General features: G+C 44.1%; 1 protein-coding gene across 1 annotated transcript in view; it reads left to right on the plus strand.

Moving 5' to 3' along the window:
- Positions 1-24,329, plus strand: part of LOC137526071 (integrin alpha-D-like) — a 158,179-nt gene that overhangs the window by 115,243 nt on the left and 18,607 nt on the right. Inside the window, exons 22-26 of the mRNA XM_068247284.1 lie at positions 2,423-2,502; positions 11,089-11,172; positions 18,050-18,116; positions 20,087-20,194; positions 22,133-22,216. Of these exons, the coding sequence (XP_068103385.1) occupies positions 2,423-2,502; positions 11,089-11,172; positions 18,050-18,116; positions 20,087-20,194; positions 22,133-22,216 (423 nt within the window). The remainder of the gene's footprint in view (positions 1-2,422; positions 2,503-11,088; positions 11,173-18,049; positions 18,117-20,086; positions 20,195-22,132; positions 22,217-24,329) is intronic.

Consider the following 24,329-nt stretch of genomic DNA (forward strand, 5'->3'; position numbering starts at 1 on the left):
TCCATCTATCACAGCAAGCCTTCCAGGTCCTGAAGCAGCAAAACAACCGCAGACCATCATACTACCACCACCATATTTTACTGTTGGTGTGATGTTCTTTTGCTGAAATGCTGTGTTACTTCTACGCCAGATGTAACGGGACACGCACCTTCCAAAAAGTTCAACTTTTGTCTCGTCGGTCCACAAGGTATTTTCCCAAAAGTCTTGCCAATCATTGAGATGTTTTTTTAGCAAAATTGAGACGAGCCTTAATGTCCTTTTTGCTTAAAAGTGGTTTGCGCCTTGGATATCTGCCATGCAGACCGTTTTTGCCCAGTCTCTTTCTTATGGTGGAGTCATGAACAATGACCTTAATTGAGGCAAGTGAGGCCTGCAGTTCTTTAGATGTTGTCCTGGGGTCTTTTGTGGCCTCTCGGATGAGTTTTCTCTGCGCTCATGGGGTAATTTTGGTCGGCCAGCCACTCCTGGGAAGGTTCATCACTGTTCCATGTTTTTGCCATTTGTGGATAATGGCTCTCACTGTGGTTCCATGGAGTCCCAAAGCTTTAGAAATGGCTTTATAACCTTTACCAGACTGATAGATCTCAATTACAGTACTTTGTTCTCATTTGTTCCTGAATTTCTTTGGATCTTGGCATGATGTCTAGCTTTTGAGGTGCTTTTGGTCTACTTCTCTGTGTCAGATAGCTCCTATTTAAGTCATTTCTTGATTGAAACAGGTGTGGCAGTAATCAGGCCTGGGGGTGACTACAGAAATTGAACTCAGGTGTGATAAACCGCAGTTAAGTTATTTTTTAACAAGGGGGGCAATCACTTTTTCACACAGGGCCATGTAGATTTGGAGTTTTTTTTTCTCACTAAATAATAAAAACCATCATTTAAAACTGCATTTTGTGTTCAATTATGTTATCTTTGACTAATAGTTAACGGTTTTTGATGAGCAGAAACATTTAAGTGTGACAAACATGCAAAAGAATAAGAAATCAGGAAGGGGGCAAATAGTTTTTCACACCACTGTATATGTACAGCGCCTAGCACACAAATAACTATGCTGTGATTTTTTTCTTTCTCTGCCTGAAAGAGTTAAAAATCAGCTATGCAAACGACAGTTTCTGTCTGAGTTTGGCCCGAGTCATACTATAACGTAACCCTCACTGATAAGGGAGTACAGTAATAAAACACTTTCCTGGCAGAAAGTGGCTTCTGAGAGCAGGAAAGAGATAAGAAGGGTCAATAGTTCATAGAGTTTAGCTCTGGCACACTTCAATGAATGTGTCATTAAGCAGAGGCAATGAAACAGTAAAAACCTAAAAAGTAGATTAATAACCACCTAAGGACCAGGGGTGTTTTTCCTGATCTGTGCTGCGTGGACTCTCCAGCCTGCAGCACAGATCAGGATTATGACAGGGCGATCAGACTTACCCCCTTTTTCCCCACTAGGGGGATGTCCTGCTGGGGGGGTCTGATCGCCGCCAGCTTGCTGCGCTTTGCGGGGGGGGGCTCTTCAAAGCCCCCCTTCGCAGCGCTTTTGGCGCTCCGTCCCTCTCCCTCCCTCTCCCTTCCCCTCTGAGCGGCGCAGGACGGATATCCGTCCTGCGCATTGAAGGATAGGCTTCAGCCTATCATATGCCGGCGATCCCTGGCCAATCAGAGGCCGGGGATCGCCAATCTGCCTTATGGCGCTGCTGCGCAGCAGCGCCGTATGATGTAAACAGCAGGGATTTCTTCCCCGCGTGTTTACATTTTGCCGGCGAGCCGCGATCAGCGGCTCTCCGGCTGTTCACGGAGACACCCTCCGTGAACTGACATGGAAAGGCCGCTCGATCGGCCGTTTCCATGGTAAACCACTTAAGACCTGCCGACGCCTATGGGCGTTAGCTGGTCGTTAAGTGGTTTTAAAAATAAAATAAAACTGGGATATCTAAAAAAAAAAAAAAAGTAATTTTTAGTAAAAGCAGGATGGACACAATTGTTTATCTCATCAGCTTATTTTACTTTGTGTTTCCTTTAATAGAAAAAGGGCCAGAAAGTCAATTACATGGGAGTCTGGGACATGTTATTGATGTTGTCCAAACTATGGGTCAATCCTGCCAGTGTGTCTTCCCAGAAGCCGCACTCACTCATCCGTAGTGTTGTTACAATGAGAGTATTAGTTCAAAGATAAACAGAACTGCTCAGTGATGCATGTATAACCCTATTCATTCTGACTTACATGCAAATTTAATGTAAATTGTATGCATCTTGGAAGTAAGTGGGACAAAATCAGCATCTGATTGGCTTGATTTCAAGCTGCATTGAATTTGCATTACCTTTCCATACAAGCCAGAATTGTTAGCATCTCACTGACCAGCTCTGGTTATATCCATATATTACTATCATTAATTCTGCAATATCTTCAGTAATCGTTCTGCCTTTCTTCTAGGTGGACTTCCTGGTGGGTTTCCATGTGTCACCGACAGCCGCTCTGGGAGACACTCTGACCATAGCTGCCAAAGTAACCAGGTAACCAGGGACACAAAGGGGAAGCAGGAAATTTGAGCACCCACTATCGGAGAAAGTTTGGGTGCTGCCATAGGCACCCATTGAAATGGCAGCATTGAGGTGAAATTTGGGTGCCTGCGGCGCCTGATAAATGGCAGGCACTGGGTCCTAAATTATCACTTAATGCTGCACCCCAAAAATTAGGTTAGTTGTTTGGTGTCAGGTGGGGTGTTTATGTGGCGGGTGGTGGTTAGGGTCAGGCATCCGAGAGGTAGTTTGTGTGGGCAAAGGTCAGAGTAAGGCATTAGGTTTGTGCGGGTGGGGCAAGGGGGGTGGTTAGGTTTAGCAACACGATAGAAAAAGGCACTCCACAGGCTTCAAACTTTCGTTTGTGGTTTAATTGAGCATGGACACATACATGTTACGGGTCACCTGACCCTTCCTCAAGTGTACCATCCCACACACCTCCACCCTATATATAGGACTGCCCACCCAGGAAGTCCCACCCAAGTTTATGACCTAAATCATTAGCGCACAGTAATAGACAATATATACAATCCTATACAGGGAACTACTATACCGTCTACCCTGCAATAAATTGTGGAAGGATCATCAATGTTTCCCGCAGCATATGTAATCCCACCAGTTATTCTTTCCTGTAAGAAAATCACAGAAAACACTTATAACTAACATATTCATTCAAGCCCCTTGGGCTAACACAATCTAGTTTCCTTATCCACTCCACTTCTTTACTTCTTTCTTCTCAGAGGTGGGACAGACTCTAACACCATCCACCTCAGCTGAGAAGCAGTATGTCCGGCCTGTACAAAATGTCGACCCACAGGGACATTCTGTTTCTCAATCCCTTTTTCCAGGTTTTTACGGACCTCAGCAATACTGCGTTTATGCTCTTGGATGCGGACTTTCACATTGCGTGTGGTCTCACCCACGTATACGAGCCCGCAAGGGCATTTTAATGCATAAACCACATAGGTTGTATTGCAATTAAACTTACCCCTGACAGCCATTCTCTGACCCGTATGGGGGTGGGACAAGTATTCCCCGCGTATTATTCCAGAACAATTACATGAGCAACATGGGTGGGTACCCTTCCGACCCGTCAACTCAGGTGTCTTGTCCACCACTCGTTTACACACTTGGTTAGCGATGGTTCTACCTCTCCTATACGCAAACAAGGGGAAATCTTTGAACAGCTTTCCACACTCTGCATCTTTTTGCAAAATCGGCCAGTATTTACACACAATTCCTCTAATCCTCCTGGACAAATGTCCATAATGGAGAACAAAAGGGATCCTATTCCTGTCACTTGACTTTCTACCTTTAGGCTTTAACAATGATTCTCGTTTAATACCAGCCACCTCCTCGCTCACTCTGACCAGATTTGTCTTGTCAAAACCTTTCTCCTCAAAATTTTGGATCAACCGAGCAGCAGCCTCCCGATATTCTGAATCAGTGGACGAGATGCGCCGTGCCCTCAAAAATTGACCTTTGGGAATTGTTAAATAGAGGCTTTTCTTAATATTTCCAGCGGATGTCTTTGTTCTCCAGATGAATAAGCGTTTGAGCAAAAAGTAACTTTTAAGTGAGGTTTATTGTATTCAAATATAAAAATACAAAGTCCATAGTATGAATTCTTCTAAATGAAATAAGAGTTATCAAGGATCTTAAATAAAATAAGAATTAAATAAAGTTTCTTTGTCTTGAAATGTCTGTGAGAATAGGACTTAAATGTGTATGCATCAGTTCAAAGTCCATCTATGAATGACCAGCGTGTGTGTGTGTGTGCCCTCAACCCCCCTTCTCCTTATTTAAATAACAACCTAGCTTCTGACGTCTCAGATTCCAAGCTGCCTTCTGATTGGTTGATTCAAATGATACTTAGTTCTATCTACTAACACATATAAATTTATATACTAAACAAATGTACTCATTAATATTAAAATCTATCTACTCATTAATAACCCTATATATGTACTTACATATAACTCACTATTCTAAAGATACTATAATTATTATATGAATACAATCTTGTTAGATTCCTCATGTAAACCCTATTCAAACGTTTGAAAGAGAATTACACAAGCTACTTTGCCCAGCTCTGGCTCAAAGGAATTTCCCTACCCCCAACTCTCAATAATAGAAGCCAGATGGCTAGCTACCTTGTGGGGGAGAAAGCATCTCGTATTACTATGGGGGTTGGAATGGCATATGCTTCTCCTTTAAACAACCTTTAAGACAGAAAAATGATGATAAAGACTCTTGAACTATAACAGAAGCCAAACCACCTTTCCATAGATCCCTTGTTCACCTTACAATATTTCCAAATGGGAGATTACTTCCACTAATTAAATAACCTCAGACATAAGTCTAATCAACAGGATCCTTGTCAATTAAACTTTATCAAAATATAATATTTCAGGAATACTCTTTTTTAAACGATCGTCATGGAAACTATCCATCCTCAACAGATTGTTCCTTTCTGTCGGTTTCCTGAAGAGTTTAGTACAAAATTTCCCTTCCCGTTTCGAAATCGTCACATCTAAGTAATCAATGCTCTCTCTAGAGCATTCAGCGGTAAATTTTATGGTTGGGTGCATACAATTTGCCTCCGCCACCATGGTTCTGAAAGAACTCTCGGTCCCGCGCCACAAAATGAGGATGTCGTCCACAAATCTAAAGTATCCGTATAGCTGCTGCTCGTATTGTGGGTTTTGAATGAACATACAGTTCTCTAAATCAGTTAAAAATAAATTAGCATACGATGGGGCCACAGGGGACCCCATGCTCGTCCCCTGCGTTTGTACAAAATATTTATCTCCAAACTGAAAATAATTCTGCCTTAGCACCAATTCGAGCGTGGTTAGGTTTAGCCAGGTTTAGGCAGGTAGGGTGTTTGTGCAGGGGGTGGGGGTGATTAGGTTAGGGGTCAGGTAGGGTGTTTGTGCAGGCGGGGGGTGGTTAGGGTTGGGCATCAGGTAGGGTGTTTGTGCAGGGGAAACAGTTAGGGTTAGGTGTCAGATAGGGTGTTTGTGCAGGATGGGGGTGGTTAAGGTTAGGCATCAGGTAGGGTGTTTGTGTGGGTGGGGCGGGGGGGGGGGGGGGGGTTGGTTAAGATTAGGCGTTAGGTAGGGTGTTTAAGCAGGGGGGGGGATGGTTAGGGTTAGGCATCAGGTAGGGTGTTTGTTCGGGGGCGGGGGGCAGTTAGGGTTAGTGGACAGGTAGGGTGTTTGTGCAGGTGGGGCGATTAGGTGTCAGGAAAGAAAGTCCGCTCAACCTCCCCAATACAATAGGAGCACAAAGCCGCAGCTCCAGACCAGAGATGGATTAACCTCCCTGGCAGTAATCCCAAGCTACGCTCAGGCAGCAGGCTGGCTGCCGGGAGCTCTATGCAGAGTATAGCACACAGCGGCCGTTATAACTCACCTCCCGGGGGATCCAGATGTCGGGTAGCCTTTCTCCTTCCTGTCCTCGGAGGCTCTGAATCCCTCTGGTGAGATCGAATCACACTGGTGAGATCGCCCTCATTGATCTCACCAAAGTGTTGCAGCGCCACCTGGAGGACAGCGGTAAAATTGCAGCGGGTGAGTGAGAGCAGGGGCTGCTGCTGGCATTCTGGCAGCATGATTTTTACCTGATTTTAGGGTTGAAATCTTTTAAAAACTCCGTAAAATTAAGAAATAATCATACTGCCAGGGGGGTTAAGCTGTAATGTGGCCCTAGGCAAGGTAGTAGATTTGGAGCCCCCTTGAGGCCTTTTTGGTAAGGTGAAATGGAGAGAGGAGAGAGAAGGTGGCAGATGGGCCGCCTGACACCCACTAGGCCCCAAGCACCTGCCTAGGTTGCCTGATGGATGATTCTGCTCTGCTTCAGGCTTGGACACTACAAAGCGCTATCGCTAATTGCAATTGCTAGCGTTTTTCAATGAGCGTTTTGTAAGTGATTCCATGAGCGTTTTCTGGCGATTTTGGTATCGATTTTAAAAAGTGTAACCTTTTTGCTAGTGATTGTGTAGCGATTTGCGATTAGCGTTTTTAATTGTGATTGGTCCTTACAATTAATTAAAAAAATTTTTTACAGTGTACAGTAATTTAAAAACGCTAGCAAATTGCTCTGTATAGCGATTCATGAGCGATTACGCCAGCGTTTATATACTTTACATAGCAGAAACGCTGACGCAAAACGCTGACGCTCAAAAATGCTGCGTGTCCTGAGTTTTGCGATTTAGTAATCGCAATCGCTCCAGTGGAATTTGGCCCATCCATTAACATTAGCTGAGCGTTTAGGGAAATCGCTAGCATTTTGAAAACCTCCCTAAATGCTCAAAAATCGCTCTAGTGTATTCCAGCCCCCAGACAGGTATCTTGAAGTAGAAATAGGAAGGATTAGCTTACCAATAAGTAAAGCGTCCAATCTTTATTGTGCCGTATGGACAAGTAGAACAATCAGCAGTGATCGTCAAAAGCAGTTTTTTTTCTGATCATTGCTGATTGTATTTGTCTGTATTGCAAAATAAAGACTGGATGTTTTACGGTGAGCTGATCCTTCCTCTTTCTGCTTCAAGGCAGTTTGTTTTCAACCTTTAAAAGGTTTGGTACTAAAAACTGTGGGCGCAAAAGAGAAGTGTAAACAATCACTAAACGTCAGAAAAGAAGAGAAATACACAATATTGAGGAACTTGCTTTCAGCTTGTTTCCTTTGCTGAAGACAGAGGTTTCGGATGGTAAATTTCCCTGCAAACATTTTGGGGAAGATAAAGAACTTTATAATTAGTTATAATTAGTTACAATAATAGATTCTGTTTAAAGTGATACCACATTCTGATTAGAAGCCATCTCTAAATCCATGGGCCTCTTACTACTTCCGGGTCGCAATTACCCGGAGTAGTACGCCTGCGCTGCCCGGCTGAGCGCGTCCTAGATCGCGCTCCCGTTGCCGGGTACTCTCTGCGCATGTGCGTGACGTCATGAGTGACGTCACGCTCATGCGCAGAGAGTGCCCGGCAACAGGAGCGCGATCTAGGACGCGCTCCGCCGGGCAGCGCAGGCGTACTACTCCAGGTCATTGCGACCCGGAAGTAGTAAGAGGCCCAGAGAGGTTCGCCAGGCGAACTGTTCGGCCCAACACTAATCACTAGAGAGTGAATAAAGCTAGCCATTCTTTATTCAATTTTCCATCAAGAGAGTAAGCAATCGACTTTATTGGGTGATTGAAAACAGTGTGGTCAATTGAAACACAAAATGGTAGGAGGCGCCCAGGAATGTATAAAACTGAGTTAAAAATAAATAAAAGAAAAAAGGGGAGGTGGCTTAGCTCAATGACAACAAATTCATTTATATGTTACGGCCAAAACCCGAAGTCTGGCCACTTCGGGTTCTGGACAGACAAAACTCGTCTCACTGTGGCCAATATCAGGAATGAATTTAAGATTTCCGGATTCCTAATGGCAATGTGACAAATGAAGCTGACTCCTTGGCTCTGGTCCCCTCCTCTCCCGCTGCCCTCCTCCTATTCACACTTTGCCCCCAGAGTCGTTCGTAGCGTCAGGGAAGCAGAGCGTGAAGGCTGCAGACATTGCTTCTGCCAGCTCCTGCTCTGCAGGAACGAAAGGCCGCTACAAACGACTCTGGGAGACACGCATGTCCACCGCTGCCAGAGCTGAATAGGAGGTGGGCAGGGAGAGGAGCCTGAGCCGAGGAGAATCTACCCATCGAATTTGCCTACATGCATTGACAAATGCATAGGAAGAAGGGTTAAGGGTTAGGGATTAGGAGGAGTGGATAGTAAAGTCAATGGGTTGTAGGTTAATTCGATGATGTAGGTTAGTTCCTTGGAGCTCCGTCTTCATTTGTCTCATTGTCACATTGCCGCCGGGAATCCGGAAATCTTAAATTCATTTCACACATTGGCCGCAGTGAGACGGCCACTTCTAGATTTGCCTGGCCAGAACCCAAGGTGGCCAGACTTCGGGTTCTGGCCGTAACATATATAAATATAATGTATTTGTAATAAGCACAGACAACGCATTTCGTGGGTCTCTGCCAACTTCCTCAGGCCAAATAAAGTGCCTAAAATCATCAAATACAGAGGGCTCAGAACTCAAGCAAAACATACTGTACAAATAAACTCTTAAATATAAATTAATATAGAAATCTAAGAGAAAATAAATCCCAATATCAGAATATAGGGCCAGATTTATCAATGCATTACCGACAGTTTTTTCTTCTTAAACGGTTCTAACCAGCAGGGGGACTGTTCTGCGTGATAGTAAGAAACTTCTCAAATCCTAAGTAATAGCTCAGTTTAGTTTGGATTTCTAGAGCTGCACTACAGTTAAAGGGATACTGTAGGGGGGTCGGGGGAAAATGAGTTGAACTTACCCGTGGCTTCTAATGGTCCCCCGCAGACATCCTGTGCCCGCGCAGCCACTCACCGATGCTCCGGCCCCTCCTCCTGTTCACTTGTGGAATTTTAGACTTTAAAGTCTGAAAACCACTGCACCTGAGTTGCCGTGTCCTCACTCCCGCTGATGTCACCAGGAGCGCACGGCGCAGGCATGGACCACACTGGGCATGCGCAATACACTCCTGGTGACGTCAGCGGGAGCGAGGACACGGCAACGCAGGCGCAGTGGTTTTCAGACTTTACAGTCTGAAATTCCAGAAGTGAACAGGAGGCGGGGCCGGAGCATTGGTGAGTGGCTGCGCGGGCACAGGATGTCTGTGGGGGACCATTAGAAGCCCCGGGTAAGTTCAACTCATTTTCCCCCGACCCCCCTACAGTATTCCTTTAAGAAAAGTGCAAATTCATCCCTAAACTGCTGCAGATTAAGAAGTGCTTCACAGCAGTTCTCCAGATAGTGCAGCAGTGCAGGCTAGATGTGATTTGTGAAGGGCTCCTCCCCCCTCTCTCAGAGCATGCTGACAGCAGATGTATTGGTTACCTCAGCAACAGTAATTTCCCTTAGGGCCTGTTTCCACTACACGCAGATTCTGCATGCAGAAAAATGACTCCAATGAATGCCTATGGGCCTGTTTCCACTGAACGTGATTTTTCTGATGCAGATTTCCCATAGGCATTCATTGGAGTCAGTTTTTTGCATGCAGAATCTGCATGTAGTGGAAACAGGCCCTCACACACTGCTCTGCCTGAAAGACCTTCCTAACTTCTCCTATTCCTAACAGTTTAAGAAGTAAACTGCACTATTTAGTGATTTCTTAAAATGTCTGAGACAATTCTGCACAGATTTCTAAAAACCTACTAATCTTTTGTCTCAGACTCTCTTGTGTGTATAAAATGTAGGAGCAAAGAGGACAATTCTTACAAACAGTATTAAACTAAATACCAAAGATCAGAAACTAGAACTAATGGGTAAACCATCAGATCAACGATCAGGAAATTATATCATAAATCAGTATAAGCAATTGTATAATGTTTACCTATACAGGAATAAGCTTCCTATATAGTTCATTTAGAGGGGGCGTGCCCGCTCATGACAGAGGTACACTAATGCGCACACTCACACTGATGATTAATAGTTGATTTATGGCTAATATGTAATTGTAGCCCACAAAACACAATCAAATTGTGCATAAATAAAAGCTGTCCTTTTATGCTTATACATTTTCCATCTAAATGCAGCCTGAAAACCGGCAACTTCTAAATCACACCAGGGCCCATATGCAATTCACTTTTTCTAGTGTGTTAGGTGATATTTTTAAACTTGGCAATAAAATGCCTTTTAAATCACCAGCAAGTAAGAAAATACTTACATTTTAAATACTTAAGTACTTAAATACTTAAATCTTACATAAATAAACATACCAGCCTGTTTGTTGTCTTCTTCTCCTAGCCCCCTCTGTGACATTTTCGCCATTCCCCGCTGCTTTCTTGGGGATAAAATCACTGTTTTATTCATTGTTTTTGTAAACAATGAAGATGGCCGCCAAACAGGAAATACATCATCAGAGCAGGTGCCTGTTTACAGAGGCTCCTCTCAAATGTGACTTGACTGCTGGAATGTTTCTCCCACTGATCTTTCTGCACTCACAGCTGTTCACAAGGTCACAGACACGCTGGCTGTGAGCAGAGATCTTGTCTGTGGCTCATACACACAGCACACAGGAGAGCATAGGGGGGCGTGGAGGGGGCGTGCATAGCTTCTCCCTATCACAGCACTTCTCTCTGGGTGGACAAACCTTGACAAAAAAAAGATTAGATATATTACAGAGACAGTGCAACTAGAAAAGGCTGCAGTAAGCCAGAGCACATTAGAACAGGTATAGGAACTTATAGGATAGAAGAAATAAGGCTGAAAATTTTGTTACAGAGTCTCTTTAAAATAATTTTGATAGTAATTGTCCACATACTTTTTGGTACTTTTTCAATTGCAATGTGCTGAAAAGTGCTCTAAATAGAAGATGAAATATTATCTCCTAGGAGAAAACTGAGGAGAAAAAGTGAATTGCATATGGGCCCAGGTGTTCTTTGTTTACATTTATTGATGGATTGATTGATTTGTACACTGTCAAAACCAGTACTTGGGTGTGTTTTGCAACTGAGATTTTTCTGTTAAACCTCTCCCCACAGTGATTACAGCAAAATTCCCAATGCCAGAATGATGTCCATAGCACGGGTGGAAGTGCGATACGCCATCTATATCACCATCAACAGGTGAGACAAACCGCCTCCCCCACCTTCTTCTACACGCGCCCCAACCACCACTCACACATAACAGGTGACAATGCCCAGTTTGGACCAGTTATGAACCTTTTCCCTCCAGAGCCCACAGCAGAATTTATTTCTCTGGATTGGAATATTCCTTTAGAAATGTATTATTTGATAAGAACGGGCAACACGGTAGTGTAGTGGTTAGCGCTCTTGCCTTGCAGCGCTGGGTCCCCGGTTCGAACCCCAGCCAGGTCAATATCTGCAAGGAGTTTGTATGTCCTCCCCTTGTCTGTGTGGGTTTCCTCTGGGTACTCCGGTTTCCTCCCACATCCCAAAAACATACAGATAAGTAAATTGGCTTCCCCCTAAAAATTGGCCCTTGACTCAAATACATACAAAGACATATATGACTATAAGGTAGCGACTAGATTCCTTCGAGGGATAGTTAGTGACAAGACAATCTACTCTGTACAGGGCTATGAAAGATGTTGGCACTATATAAATACTAAATAATAATAAGAAGAACAAACAAAAAGGGTTAAACACACTGGTTTATATAGCTTGGAAAGAAGATAGCTAAGGGATGACCTGGTTAACATGGCAATACAAAAGCTTGGCAGATGAGCTTTTTGTCCCTAGGCTTGTACAAAAGACAAGGGCACTGGCCGTCGCTGCTACTTATCATTCTATTACAATGAAAAATACAAGAACCCTCTAAGTGGTAACCACTATAAAAGATCCACCAAACCAATCCAGTATGAAAAATGACAAACCTTTATTAAACAACTAAGAAAACACAATTAAAATGATAAAAAAAAAATCCCCATACACTGTAGATAAACAGATCTCCTAGTATGCCACAATAAATAATTGTATATATATTATAGTCACATAGTACATCCCAAGGCAATAATCAGAGTATTTATATACTGTATATATATATATATATATATATATATATATGTCCTTCTAAAAAATTAGCATATTGTGATAAAGTTCATTATTTTCTGTAACGTACTGATAAACATTATGGTGGCCCTACATGGTACAATTCTTTCATACAATCTTACCATTTCTATGTAGTATAAGGGTAATTTAAGTGAATATACTGCAAGGATAATTTAGGCAGTTCCCTTACATTACATAGAAACATAGGTAAAATTGTATGAAAAAATTGCACCATGTATGGCCACCATTAGACTTTCAGATATTTTAGATTCATTACACACAACTGAAAGGAATACTGTAGGGGGGTTGGGGGAAAATGAGTTGAACTTACCCGGGGCTTCTAACTGTCCCCCGCAGACATCCTGTGCTCGCGCAGCCACTCACAGATCCTCCGGCCCCACCTCCAGACCACTTGTGGAATTTCAGACTTTAAAGTCTGAAAACCACTGTGCCTGCGTTGCCGTGTCCTCACTCCTGCTGATGTCACCAGGAGTGTACTGCGTAGGCACAGACCATACAGGGCCTGCGCAGTATGCTCCTGGTGACATCAGCAGGATCAAGGACACGGCAACGATGGCGCAGTGGTTTTCAGACTTTAAAGTCTGAAATTCCACAAGTGAACTGGAGGTGGAGCCGGAGCATCGGTGAGTGGCTGCGCGGGCACAGGATGTCTGCGGGGGACCATTAGAAGCCCTGTGTAAGTTCAACTAATTTTCCCCTGACCCCCCTACAGTGTCCCTTGAAGTTGTTCAAGCCTTTTATTGTTTTAATATTGATGATTTTGGCATACAGCTCATGAAAACCCCAAATTCCTATCTTAAACAATTAGCATATTTCATCCAACCAATAAAAGAAAAGTGTTTTTAAAACTAAAAAAGTCAACCTTCAAATAATTATGCTCAGTTATGAATCCTTTTGCAGAAATGACTGCTTCAATGCGGCGTGGCATGGAGGCAATCAGCCTGTGGCACTGCTCAGGTGTTATGGAGGCCCAGGATGCTTCGATAGCGGCCTTAATCTCATCCAGAGTGTTGGGTCTTGCGTCTCTCAACTTTCTCTTCACAATATCCCACAGATTCTCTATGGGGTTCAGGTCAGGAGAGTTGGCAGGCCGACTGAGCACAGTAATACCATGGTCAGTAAACCATTTACCAGTGGTTTTGGCACTGTGAGCAGGTGCCAGGCCGTGCTGAAAAATGAAATCTTCATCTCCATAAAGCTTTTCAGCAGATGGAAGCATGAAGTGCTCCAAAATCTCCTGATAGCTAGCTGCATTGACCCTGTCCTTGATAAAACACAGTGGACCAACACCAGCAGCTGACATGGCACCCCAGACCATCACTGACTGTGGGTACTTGACACTGGACTTCAGGCATTTTGGCATTTCCCTCTCCCCAGTCTTCCTCCAGACTCTGGCACCTTGATTTCCGAATGACATGCAAAAGTTGCTTTCATTCGAAAAAAGTACTTTGGACCAGGGGCGTAACTAGAAATCACTGGGCCCCCCTGCGAATATTTGGATGGGCCCCCCCCCCCCCATAGGTGCCAAATAATCGTAATGGGGCAGCGTTTCACTGTAAATTAATTGTAAAGTGGGCAGCATTTTACCAGACAATCGTAATGTGGGCCAGAAAATCGTAATGTGGGCAGAGTTCACCAGAAAATCGTAATGTGGGCCTTTAGAAAATCATAATGTGGGCAGAGTTCACCAGAAAATCGTAATGTGGGCACCAGTCACCAGAAAATTGTAACATGGACAGCATTCACCAGACAATCGTAATGTGGGCAGCGTTCACCAGAAAATCATAATGTGGGCAGAGTTCACCAGAAAATCGTAATGTGGGCCTTTAGAAAATCATAATGTGGGCAGAGTTCACCAGAAAATCGTAATGTGGGCACCAGTCACCAGAAAATTGTAACATGGACAGCATTCACCAGACAATCGTAATGTGGGCAGCGTTCACCAGAAAATCATAATGTGGGCAGAGTTCACCAGAAAATCATAATGTGGGCAGAGTTCACCAGAAAATCGTAATGTGGGCACCAGTCACCAGAAAATCGTAACGTGAGCAGCAGTCACCAGAAAATTGTAACGTGGACAGCATTCACCAGACAATCGTAATGTGGGCAGCGTTCACCAGAATATCGTAATGTGGGACAGAAAATCGTAATGTGGGCAGAGTTCACCAGAAAATCGCAATGTGGGCAGCAGTCACCAGAAAATCGCCACGTGGGCAGCAGTCACCAGAAAATCGCCATGTGGGCAGCAGTCACCAGAAAATCGCCATGTGGGCAGCAGTCACCAGAAAATCCTAATGTGGGCAGCAGTCACCAGAATATCGTAATGTGGGCAGCAGTCACCAGAAAATCGTAATGTGGGCAGCAGTCAGTCACCAGAATATCATAATGTGGGCAGCACACACCAGAAAATCCTAATGTGGGCAGCAGTCACCAGAAAATCCTTATGTGGGCAGCAGTCACCAGAAAATGCAATGTGGGCAGCAGTCACCAGAAAATCGCAATGTGGGCAACAGTCACCAGAAAATCGCAATGTGGGCAGCAGTCACCAGAAAATCCTAATGTGGGCAGCATACACCAGAAAATCGTAATGTGGGCAGCAGACACCAGAAAATCGCAATGTGGGCAGCAGACACCAGAAAATCGTAATGTGGGCAGCAGACACCAGAAAATCATAATATGGGCAGCAGACACCTGAAAATCGTAATGTGGGCAGCAGACACCTGAAAATCGTAATGTGGGCAGCAGACACCTGAAAATCGTAATGTGGGCAGCAGGCACCTGAAAATCGTAATGTGGGCAGCAGACACCTGAAAATCGCAATGTGGGCAGCAGACACCTGAAAATCGTAATGTGGGCAGCAGACACCTGAAAATTGTAATGTGGGCAACAGCCAGCAGACACCAGAAAATCGCAATGTGGGCAGCAGTGACCAGAAAATCGTAATGTGGGCAGCAGACACCAGAAAATCCTAATGTGGGCAGCAGTGACCAGAAAATCGTAATGTGGGCAGCAGACATCAGAAAATCCTAATGTGGGCAGCAGTGACCAGAAAATCGTAATGTGGGCAGCAGACATCAGAAAATCGCAATGTGGGCAGCAGACACCTGAAAATCGCAATGTGGGCAGCAGACACCTGAAAATCACAATGTGGGCAGCAGTGACCAGAAAATCGCAATGTGGGCAGCAGACACCTGAAAATCGCAATGTGGGCAGCAGACACCTGAAAATCGCAATGTGGGCAGCAGACACCTGAAAATCGTAATGTGGGCAGCAGACACCTGAAAATCACAATGTGGGCAGCAGACACCTGAAAATCGTAATGTGGGCAGCAGACACCTGAAAATCCCCCTGCAGAATTTCAGAGCGCCCCCCCCCCCCCCCCCCCCGGGGCCCGCTCGTGGCCGTTTTTGGGGGGCTGGAGGGGTGGCAGCATGAGGGGAAAGCCTTGCCCACAGTCGGCGGGGAGAGGGGAAGTTCCCCCCTCTCCCTCACCTCGGGGCTCTCCCCTCTGCGCCCCCCTCCAGCTAGTGAATGTGTGTGGGCAGCGGGCAGCAGCGGCGGCGGCGGGATACATACCTTCTTCCTTGCGTTCCATCGCCGCCTTCTCGCTCTAGCGGCTGACGTCACTTCCGCTTCCGGAAGTGACGTCAGCCGCTAGAGCGAGAAGGCGGCGATGGAACGCAAGGAAGAAGGTATGTATCCCGCCGCTGCTGCCCGCTGCCCACACACATTCACTAGCTGGAGGGGGGCGCAGAGGGGAGAGCCCCGAGGTGAGGGAGAGGGGGGAACTTCCCCTCTCCCCGCCGACTGTGGGCAAGGCTTTCCCCTCATGCTGCCACCCCTCCAGCCCCCCAAAAACGGCCCCGAGCGGGCCCCAGGGGGGGGCCGGGCCCCCCCGCGGGCGCAGGCGCTGCAGGGCCTATTGTTACGCCCCTGCTTTGGACCACTGAGCAACAGGCCAGTGTTGCTTCTCTGTAGCCCAGGTCAGGCGCTTCTGCCGCTGTTTCTGGTTCAAAAGTGGCTTGACCTGGGGAATGTGGCACCTGTAGACCATTTCCTGCACACGCTTGTACACGGTGGCTCTGGATGTTTCAACTCCAGACTCAGTCCACTGCTTCCGCAGGTCCCCCAAGGTCTGGAATTGGTCTTTCTCCACAATCTTCCTCAGGGTCTGGTCACCTCTTCTCCTTGTGCAGCGTTTTCTGCCACACTTTTTCCTTCCCACAGACTTCCCACTGAGGTGCCTTGATACAGCACTCTGGGAACAGCCTATTAGTTCAGAAATGTCTTTCTGTGTCTTACCCTCTTGCTTGAGGGTGTCAATGATGGCCTTCTGGACAGCAGTCAGGTCGGCAGTCTTACCCATGATTGCGGTTTTGAGTAATGAACCAGGCTGGGAGTTTTTAAAAGCCTCAGGAATCTTTTGCAGGTGTTCAGAGTTAATTCGTTGATTCAGATGATTAGGTTAATAGCTTGTTTAGAGAACCTTTTCATGATATGCTAATTTTTTGAGATAGGAATTTTGGGTTTTCATGAGCTGTATGCCAAAATCATCAATATTAAAACAATAAAAGGCTTGAACTACTTCAGTTGTGTGTAATGAATCTAAAATATATGAAAGTCTAATGTTTATCAGTACATTACAGAAAATAATGAACTTTATTGCGTGTGTATAGCTGGGTGAACACCCAGTCTCAAAAATGCCTGACAAATTAGATAACAAAATCAAAAGATGCCTGTGCTATTCATGAACATATAAAAAATATGGAGCAATAAACAAAGTGTCACAAACCAGAAGTCAAAGAACAGTATAAGTGTCAGCATTCATGAGGCAGAGATATCTGCCACAGTCGATAAGATTTGTGCTAAAATACAGTGAGAAGAATCTTACCCGGGGTAGTGTGGAGCCAGGAGAGGGGATTGACACCTTACGCGGGGAAAATGCCTGCTTCAATGGAGGCTGCTTATCATTCTAGTGCCCGGGCCTCTTTCGCTAGTTAATACCATAATCTGTGTTTATTACTGATTTCAGGTTATTTAGAAAGGGAAATAAATGTGAAAGTTTGAATAAATATTCAAATATAGAGACGCCGCTGAATTCAAAGATCACTGTGAACCCCGTGACTTTTGTAACATAGAGGTATAGAGTATGTAAAAAATTAATATATTATATTAATATATTAATTAGTGATAATCAGCTACCGTAATTACCATTACTCAAAAATTCAATTGATTTTGTATACTCATTCGTAATTTTCACGTAATTTTGCAATATTTTCGCATAATTTTGTGCCGACTGTAGCAGTGAATTGCAAAGCCCCGATTCTTGACACCAAAATTGCAAATAGTGGGTACAAGTCAATTTCATTTTTTTCAAAAAGATATTATTAATGCAAAGTCAGAAAAATGACAGTATGAAAACCATTTTTCTTTTGCATTTTTAAAATAGATTTTCTCAAAAATTACAAGGTCTTTTTTGGAAAATTCTTAGCAATTTTGGTGGCAATAGCACGTATGAGGGCTTTGCTATTAACCACAAAAATCAGCACGAAATGAAACAAAATTATGAATGATTACCAACAATTACAGATGAAATTCATTATGATTTTCCTGAAATTTCGCATTATGATTTTGTATCATAATTGTGAATGTCGATGTGAAATTACATCTATGCAAAATTTGTGCTCATCACTATTAGGAATACAAATTGAATGCAGGATTTTCTACATACAACAAATATTTAAAATTCCAGGACTATGCAAGGTGTCTCTCGCAGGGTGTCCCAGGTATTTTACCACTCCATGCTCTTGAGCATTGGCAGGAATAACTGTATATAAAAATGGACCAAGGAAACTTTTTAGGTACTGTGCTATTGCCTCTTCTCTGCGTTAACGGCTTTTGTATCTTTCAGCCTGGAAGAGTCCAGCAAATACAAAAACTTTACATCCAGTGATACGGATATACAGCATGTCTACAGGGTAAGGCTATACATCTTCCAGAAGCTTTGTTCCCAGAGATGGTGGAGATCCCACAGTGTTCCAGAGTGAAGATGTTATGTGACCACAAGGCCCATCCCCTGATGTGAAGGGTGATGCTCTCCTTGCGGATAGATGATAGAGGCATATCTTCTACGCCTGGTTCCCTTTGGTTCCTAGGGTGCATGTACACATTAAATTTTGATTGGCCAGTCTATGACCAATTTTACTACCTCCATGCAGTGTACAGGTCAACAGATTTTTGATACTATGCTATGAACAGATTGTGTTGGTAAGCTCTCATACTACATGTAGACAGGTCCTGATTTCTGGTAAGGCCACAAAGGCCTAGAACTTGGGCAGCAGCTATCCATGGAAGAGGGAGGCTGCAAATGGGAGCAACACATGGAAGTGGGAGCGGCTGGCCAAGGAGCTGTTTATGAAAGAGATGGGCTGCTATACATGGATGTTACATACAGAAGAAGGAGCTGCACATGAAATAAGATGGGTACTGTGGCACATAGATAGGAAGCAGCAAAGAAATTGGCCTATGGGCGTAAAAAGTATACTGTAAAACCATCCTTGCATGTAAGTGGTAATATTGACAAATCATTGGCCAATCAAAATGGATCTGTGTACCAGGCTTTATCCTATTCTTTCTGTCTTAAAGGACAGCTGTATCCTACAAGATCAAAAACAATTCATACTCATCTAAGAGGGGAGGCTTTGGATCCCTTTAGAGACTTCCCGTTCATCCCTGCATCCCCTCGTTCCACCAGTGGGCCCACGTTTAAATCTACCACTGGCAGCATCTTCGGGGCTTCAAGTATTTCCGAAGATGAGCTGCTCCGTACTGCGGACGTGCAAGTCCATGCTCATGCATGCACAGTATGGAGCTGCTTGTCTTCCTAGTATTTCTGTGGCCTTCTGAGGAGATCTGAAGGCCTTGACATTAAAGTCAAAGACTGGAATGGGGGGCCCAGCAGTGGAACAAGGGAATGCAGAGAGGCTTGGGAAGGCTCTAAGAGATCCAGAGTCTTCCCTCTTCTTCGGTCAGTATCTAACTTTTATTTTTGAAGGTTACAGTTGTTCTTTAATGGACAGTGGGACCAGTCCAGGCATTGGTCCAATGCCTTCACTTTCTCAGAAAGTATAGCTGTGTATTGTGATAATGTAATTGTTTGCATTATTAACAGGATTATGCTGCAGTATAGGAAAACAACAAGATGTCACTGTGTGTAAAATGCAATGGTGATTGGAATGGGATTGTTGTTTCCTGTATTCTAAGTAAGCTGCACTTCCTGGTGGTTGTGTATGATTTATACCAGCACACCATCTTCCATAAAGAAAAAATGCTCTTTTATTGAGCCATTATATCCACAAAAAAAGTCAATTGTTTCGGGGGCCTCGCAGGGTCCCCCTTCATCAAGGCGTGTGGTTACCACACGCCTTGATGAAGGGGGACCCTGCGAGGCCCCCGAAACAATTGTCGTTTTTTTTGTGGATATAATGGCTCAATAAAAGAGCATTTTTTCTTTATGGAAGATGGTGTGCTGGTTTACTTGATGACTCTTGAAATAGTATTGACAAAGCCTATGCCATAATACCAAGCACCCAACCTGTTTGAACTATTGGTGTGCCCACGCACAATCCCTTTTGAATCTATGATTTATGTCTGCATGTTTTTCTTCAGTAAAGAGTTCTAACTTGTTATACTGGATGCTTATTAGTGAGTACTATGTTCCATCAGTAGCCAGCATTGACGTGACAGCTTTAAGAAATAATATTTTAATGTTTAGATGATTCTGTAATTCTTTTACCTGTATCCTTACTGATCATTCAGGCAGTGATACTAAGACTTCCACTACATGCCATTATCTTGTCCTTACATTAAATGTTTTTGCAGTTTTTGCGTTTTCATATTTTTGCAATCATTTAGCATAGTGTGGTGTGATAAAGTTGTCTTTCCACAGGTCAATAATCTGGGTGATCGTCGTGTTCCTCTGTCCATCGTCTTCCTGGTCCCGGTGAGGCTGGGGGAAGCCACCATCTGGAAGGACATCAGTGTCACTAGTTCCCAGGTATGACCGCAACCCTTGTGTCACTTGGTGGTAGGTTTCTCAGCTAACCTTGCTGAACCTAGATGGTGGTAAATACAAGCTATTAACCATACCTCACCACTTTTTGAGAGAGGGACACTTTAAAGAGACTCCGTAACAAAAATTACAACGTTTTTTCTACCATCCTACAAGTTCCTAAACCTATTCTAATGTGTTCTGGCTTACTGCAGCACTTTCTACTTTCACTGTCTTTGTAATAAATCAGCTTATCTTTCCCCTGTCAGACTTGTCGCCCTGTGTCTGGAAGGCTGCCAACTCTTCCGTGCTGGTCTGTTTATGCACACCCCTCCAGGCCCCTCTCTGCACACTCCATGGTGTGTTTTATTTACATAAGCCAGCAGGTCTCTGCTATCTTATCAGTGATAGAAGAGAGCTGGATAAAAATCCTCCTCTGTTAGGCTGTGAAAGGAGCTGGGCTGACACATACTGAGGAATTAGACAGGAAGAAAGGATCAGCCTCACAGCCTGTCACTAGTATTCAGTGGGTGAGAGCTGAAGGGGACAGAAGGTAAAAACACACAAATGATCTCTTGAGATACAAAAGGAAGGGTGTATACAGCCTGCTTGTGTATGGATGTATTTTCTATGTGTGGACATACTGTACATCAACCTACTTCCTGTTTTGGTGGCCATTTTGTTTGTTTACAAACAAACTTTTTAAAACTGTTTTTGACTACTTTTAATGCGGCGGGGAGCGGCGAAATTGTGACAGAGGGTAATAGGAGATGTCCCCTAACGCACTGGTATGTTTACTCTTGTGCGATTTTAACAATACAGATTCTTTTTTAGACACACCCCTAACACACCCCTAGTCACACATTTCACACAGAATTCATAAGCAAAAGATGTTGATTTATCATTCAAACCATGCTGTTGCTATTTATCATCATTAGTTTATTTCATAATAACATTTGAAAGTAAGAAATATATCAATTAAAAGGATGGGAATAACGTTTAAAGTCAATCAAACATATCTGTCAGTAGAAAAATAGGTCTGTACATGAGTCCTAGGAGAGGGACAAAGGAGGGTGAAAAAGAGACAGAGGGATTTGGGTCTCAAAGAGGGACTGTCCCTCTTAAAAAGGGACAGTTGGGAGCTATTTATTAACCTTTTTTATTATTTATTATTTTTCGCTGACATGATTCCTTTCAGCTCTCTGTTTTGTCATGTCATGCTTGAAAGACCCGGGCCCATATGCAAATTATTTCTTCTCCTAGGTTTTCTCCTTGGTCATATTTTCACACCTTATCAATAAAATGCCGTTTAAGTTACCAGCAAACCATAAAAAACTCATTATAAATTTGACAGTACTCTTACATCTGCTTTTGGGTACTTTTTAAATTGCAGAGTGTTGAAAAGTTATTTTAAATAAAAGATAAAAAAATATCTCCTAGGAGGAAAAGTGAATTGCACATGGTTCCTTGTGAATAAAATACCTGTTGAAGGGTATTGGCCCTCGAGTTAAGAAACACATACTTACCTGGATGCTGTAGAGGCATCCACGTTGTCCTCCAGTCCCTCGTTGCCGAGTGCAAACCCACCCAAAGAAATCTGACTAGGGCTTGTTGCATTGAAATTCATCGCTGTGCTCCTTTTCAGGAATGAGTGTGTCCGTACTGTGCCTGTACAAGTACGGCCTGCGCACTAAGCTTGAGCCGCTTGTGTCTAAAGAAGAATAATGCCTGGATCTTCTGAAGGGTCTCTCTAAGTCACCAGCAAGCCAGCATAACTTTGACAGTACTTTTTCCCCTACTTTTTAGTCCTTTGGTACAGAATGCAAAAGTTATTTTAACCAGGAGATGAAAAATTATTGCCTAGCGGGCCTTGGGCGCTGGAAAGTACAAATCTGGCCCTGTTCTGAAAGGTAATCCTCACAATGTCCTCCTCTCATCCTCCAGGCAAACATCACTGAGTGTACCAAACAGGAAGAAACTGAAGGAGCCAAGAACTTCCAGGAACTTCTTAACAAGAGTCCAATTGTGGTAAGAGTCCCGTTCACCCAAATCAAATCCTAAAGGTAGCCATACACTGGTTGATTTGTCAGCAGATTCGAGCAACAGATAGATCCCTCTCTGATCAAATCTGATCAGAGAGGGATCGTATGGCTGCCTTTACTGCAAACAGATTGTGATCTGAGCTGCTGCTGTCGCCTGTGACACCCCCCCCCCCCCCCCCCCGCATACATTACCTGAAGCCTGGTCCCAGACATCTACTCCGCATCACCTCCTGGCTCCCGGCTGGCATCTTCTCTGCATCACGGCATCCGCAGATGATCGCATCTGCTGTCGATCGGCGGGTAATCTACCTAGTGTATGGCCAGCTTAACACTATTAAAGTCAGTGCAGGCAAACCTAGTCAAGTGGGCTGTGATAGCTCTCAGAATACGATTCTTCTGGGTGCCCATACATTATTTGATTTTGTGGGACGATCAACCTTTACATTCAATAATTTTATGGGATTGGAGGAGAATCAATACCGCAATATGGCCACCCAATCAATCTAAAGATTGATCTCTGGTTAAAATCTGTTGAAAATATCGATCGTGCATGCTGTAAAACTCGGCCGGGGACCGGGCTATCCGCTGATGTATTGAGGACTTCCGGCGCTCAGTGTCGGACTAGGAGGTGGAAAAACTGAGGAAATCCACATGCAGGCCAAGTAGCAGTAACCCTGTGTTATCACTCCCAATAGAAACCTGCAGCAAGTCCTCACTGTGAGCAGCTACACCGGATTACTGCTGCTTGGCCAACAAGTGGATTTCCTCATCTTTTCCGGCTCCCAGTCCGACACTGCCAGCGCTGATGTCAATAGCGTGTATAGGCCGTCAAGGGTACACGCTATTGACATCAGCACCGGAAGTCCTCAATCCATCAGCGGAGAGCCTGGTCCCTAGCTGATCTAGACAGACAGCCACACTTGTTCAGGTGAGGTCTGTCCTGGCTAGGACAGCAACTGACCACATGTTTTTATATCTCAAAGCGCTCTCTCTTTTTGTATTTTTACAGTGCCTTTTGGATTTTAGAGCTGCTTGTGTATATGTCTTTTTTAGGACTACCTGATTGCACCACTGAGGGATTTATTCCACCCTCCATGCTATTGCAGTGTCACTGTGAGCACCTGTACCACGTGACTCCATCGCATACTGTATAGTACATATGCTGGTGTCACGTGGCACAGGTGCTCACCGTGATGTCGGTACAGAGAAATTAAATTGTGGTGCTGAATTACAATTACAAGTAACACAAATTTAAACATGAAATTATGATTTAACAGGAAATTATGACAAATACCGGTAGTTACAAATTACAAAATTATGAAGTAGAACATTCTCTAATTAATACAAGTAACATTTTCGTTTTGTAATTGCAAATTTCTGTCATAATTACAAAAAAGTGCCACAAGTGGATTTCCCACAAGTGGCACAAGTGGTCTATTTCAAAAAGTGCTCCGAGACACCCTACAAAGCACCTTTAATAATGCAGATACTCTTATATATGATATGGCCAAAGCCAGAAGTGTAGCCAGTTCCTAAATTGGCCGGCCAATGTGGGAAGTGGCCAAGAGATGTGGCCAAGGTTGTATGTAAGAGGGCCATCGTACCTTGCCTGGTGAGGTGACAAAAATATTTTTCCCGAATGTGCGACCTGCATGGCTATGCCTAACAGTAACCTTCACCTCTCTAGTGCCTAACACTAATCTCCAGTCTCCACTCTCCTCTGCCTAACACTAACCAACCCTCTCCTCTGCTAAAATTAACTCTCCTGTACATAACATTAACCTCCCCTCTTCTGTGCCTACCACTAATCTCCCCCACTCCTTTGCCTAACACTAACCTTCCCACTTTTCCAGATTCATGTCCAAGACAGTAACACGAAACCAGGCAAATAGTGGTAATGGCATGAAATCCATTTTGCACATTGGCAGGCCAATGTTGGACTTTGGGTAGTAATGTTACAACTAAATTGGCCATTTTGAGAATTGGCTGGCCAGTTCCCACTTTGGCCACCAACATATATATATATATATATATATATATATACTAGCGGATTGCCCGGCGTTGCCCGGGTATGTATTTGGCTGGTGTTGGCTCTGCAT

Source organism: Hyperolius riggenbachi, chromosome 7, assembly GCF_040937935.1.
Source record: "Hyperolius riggenbachi isolate aHypRig1 chromosome 7, aHypRig1.pri, whole genome shotgun sequence".
NCBI classification, from domain to species: Eukaryota; Metazoa; Chordata; class Amphibia; order Anura; family Hyperoliidae; genus Hyperolius; species Hyperolius riggenbachi.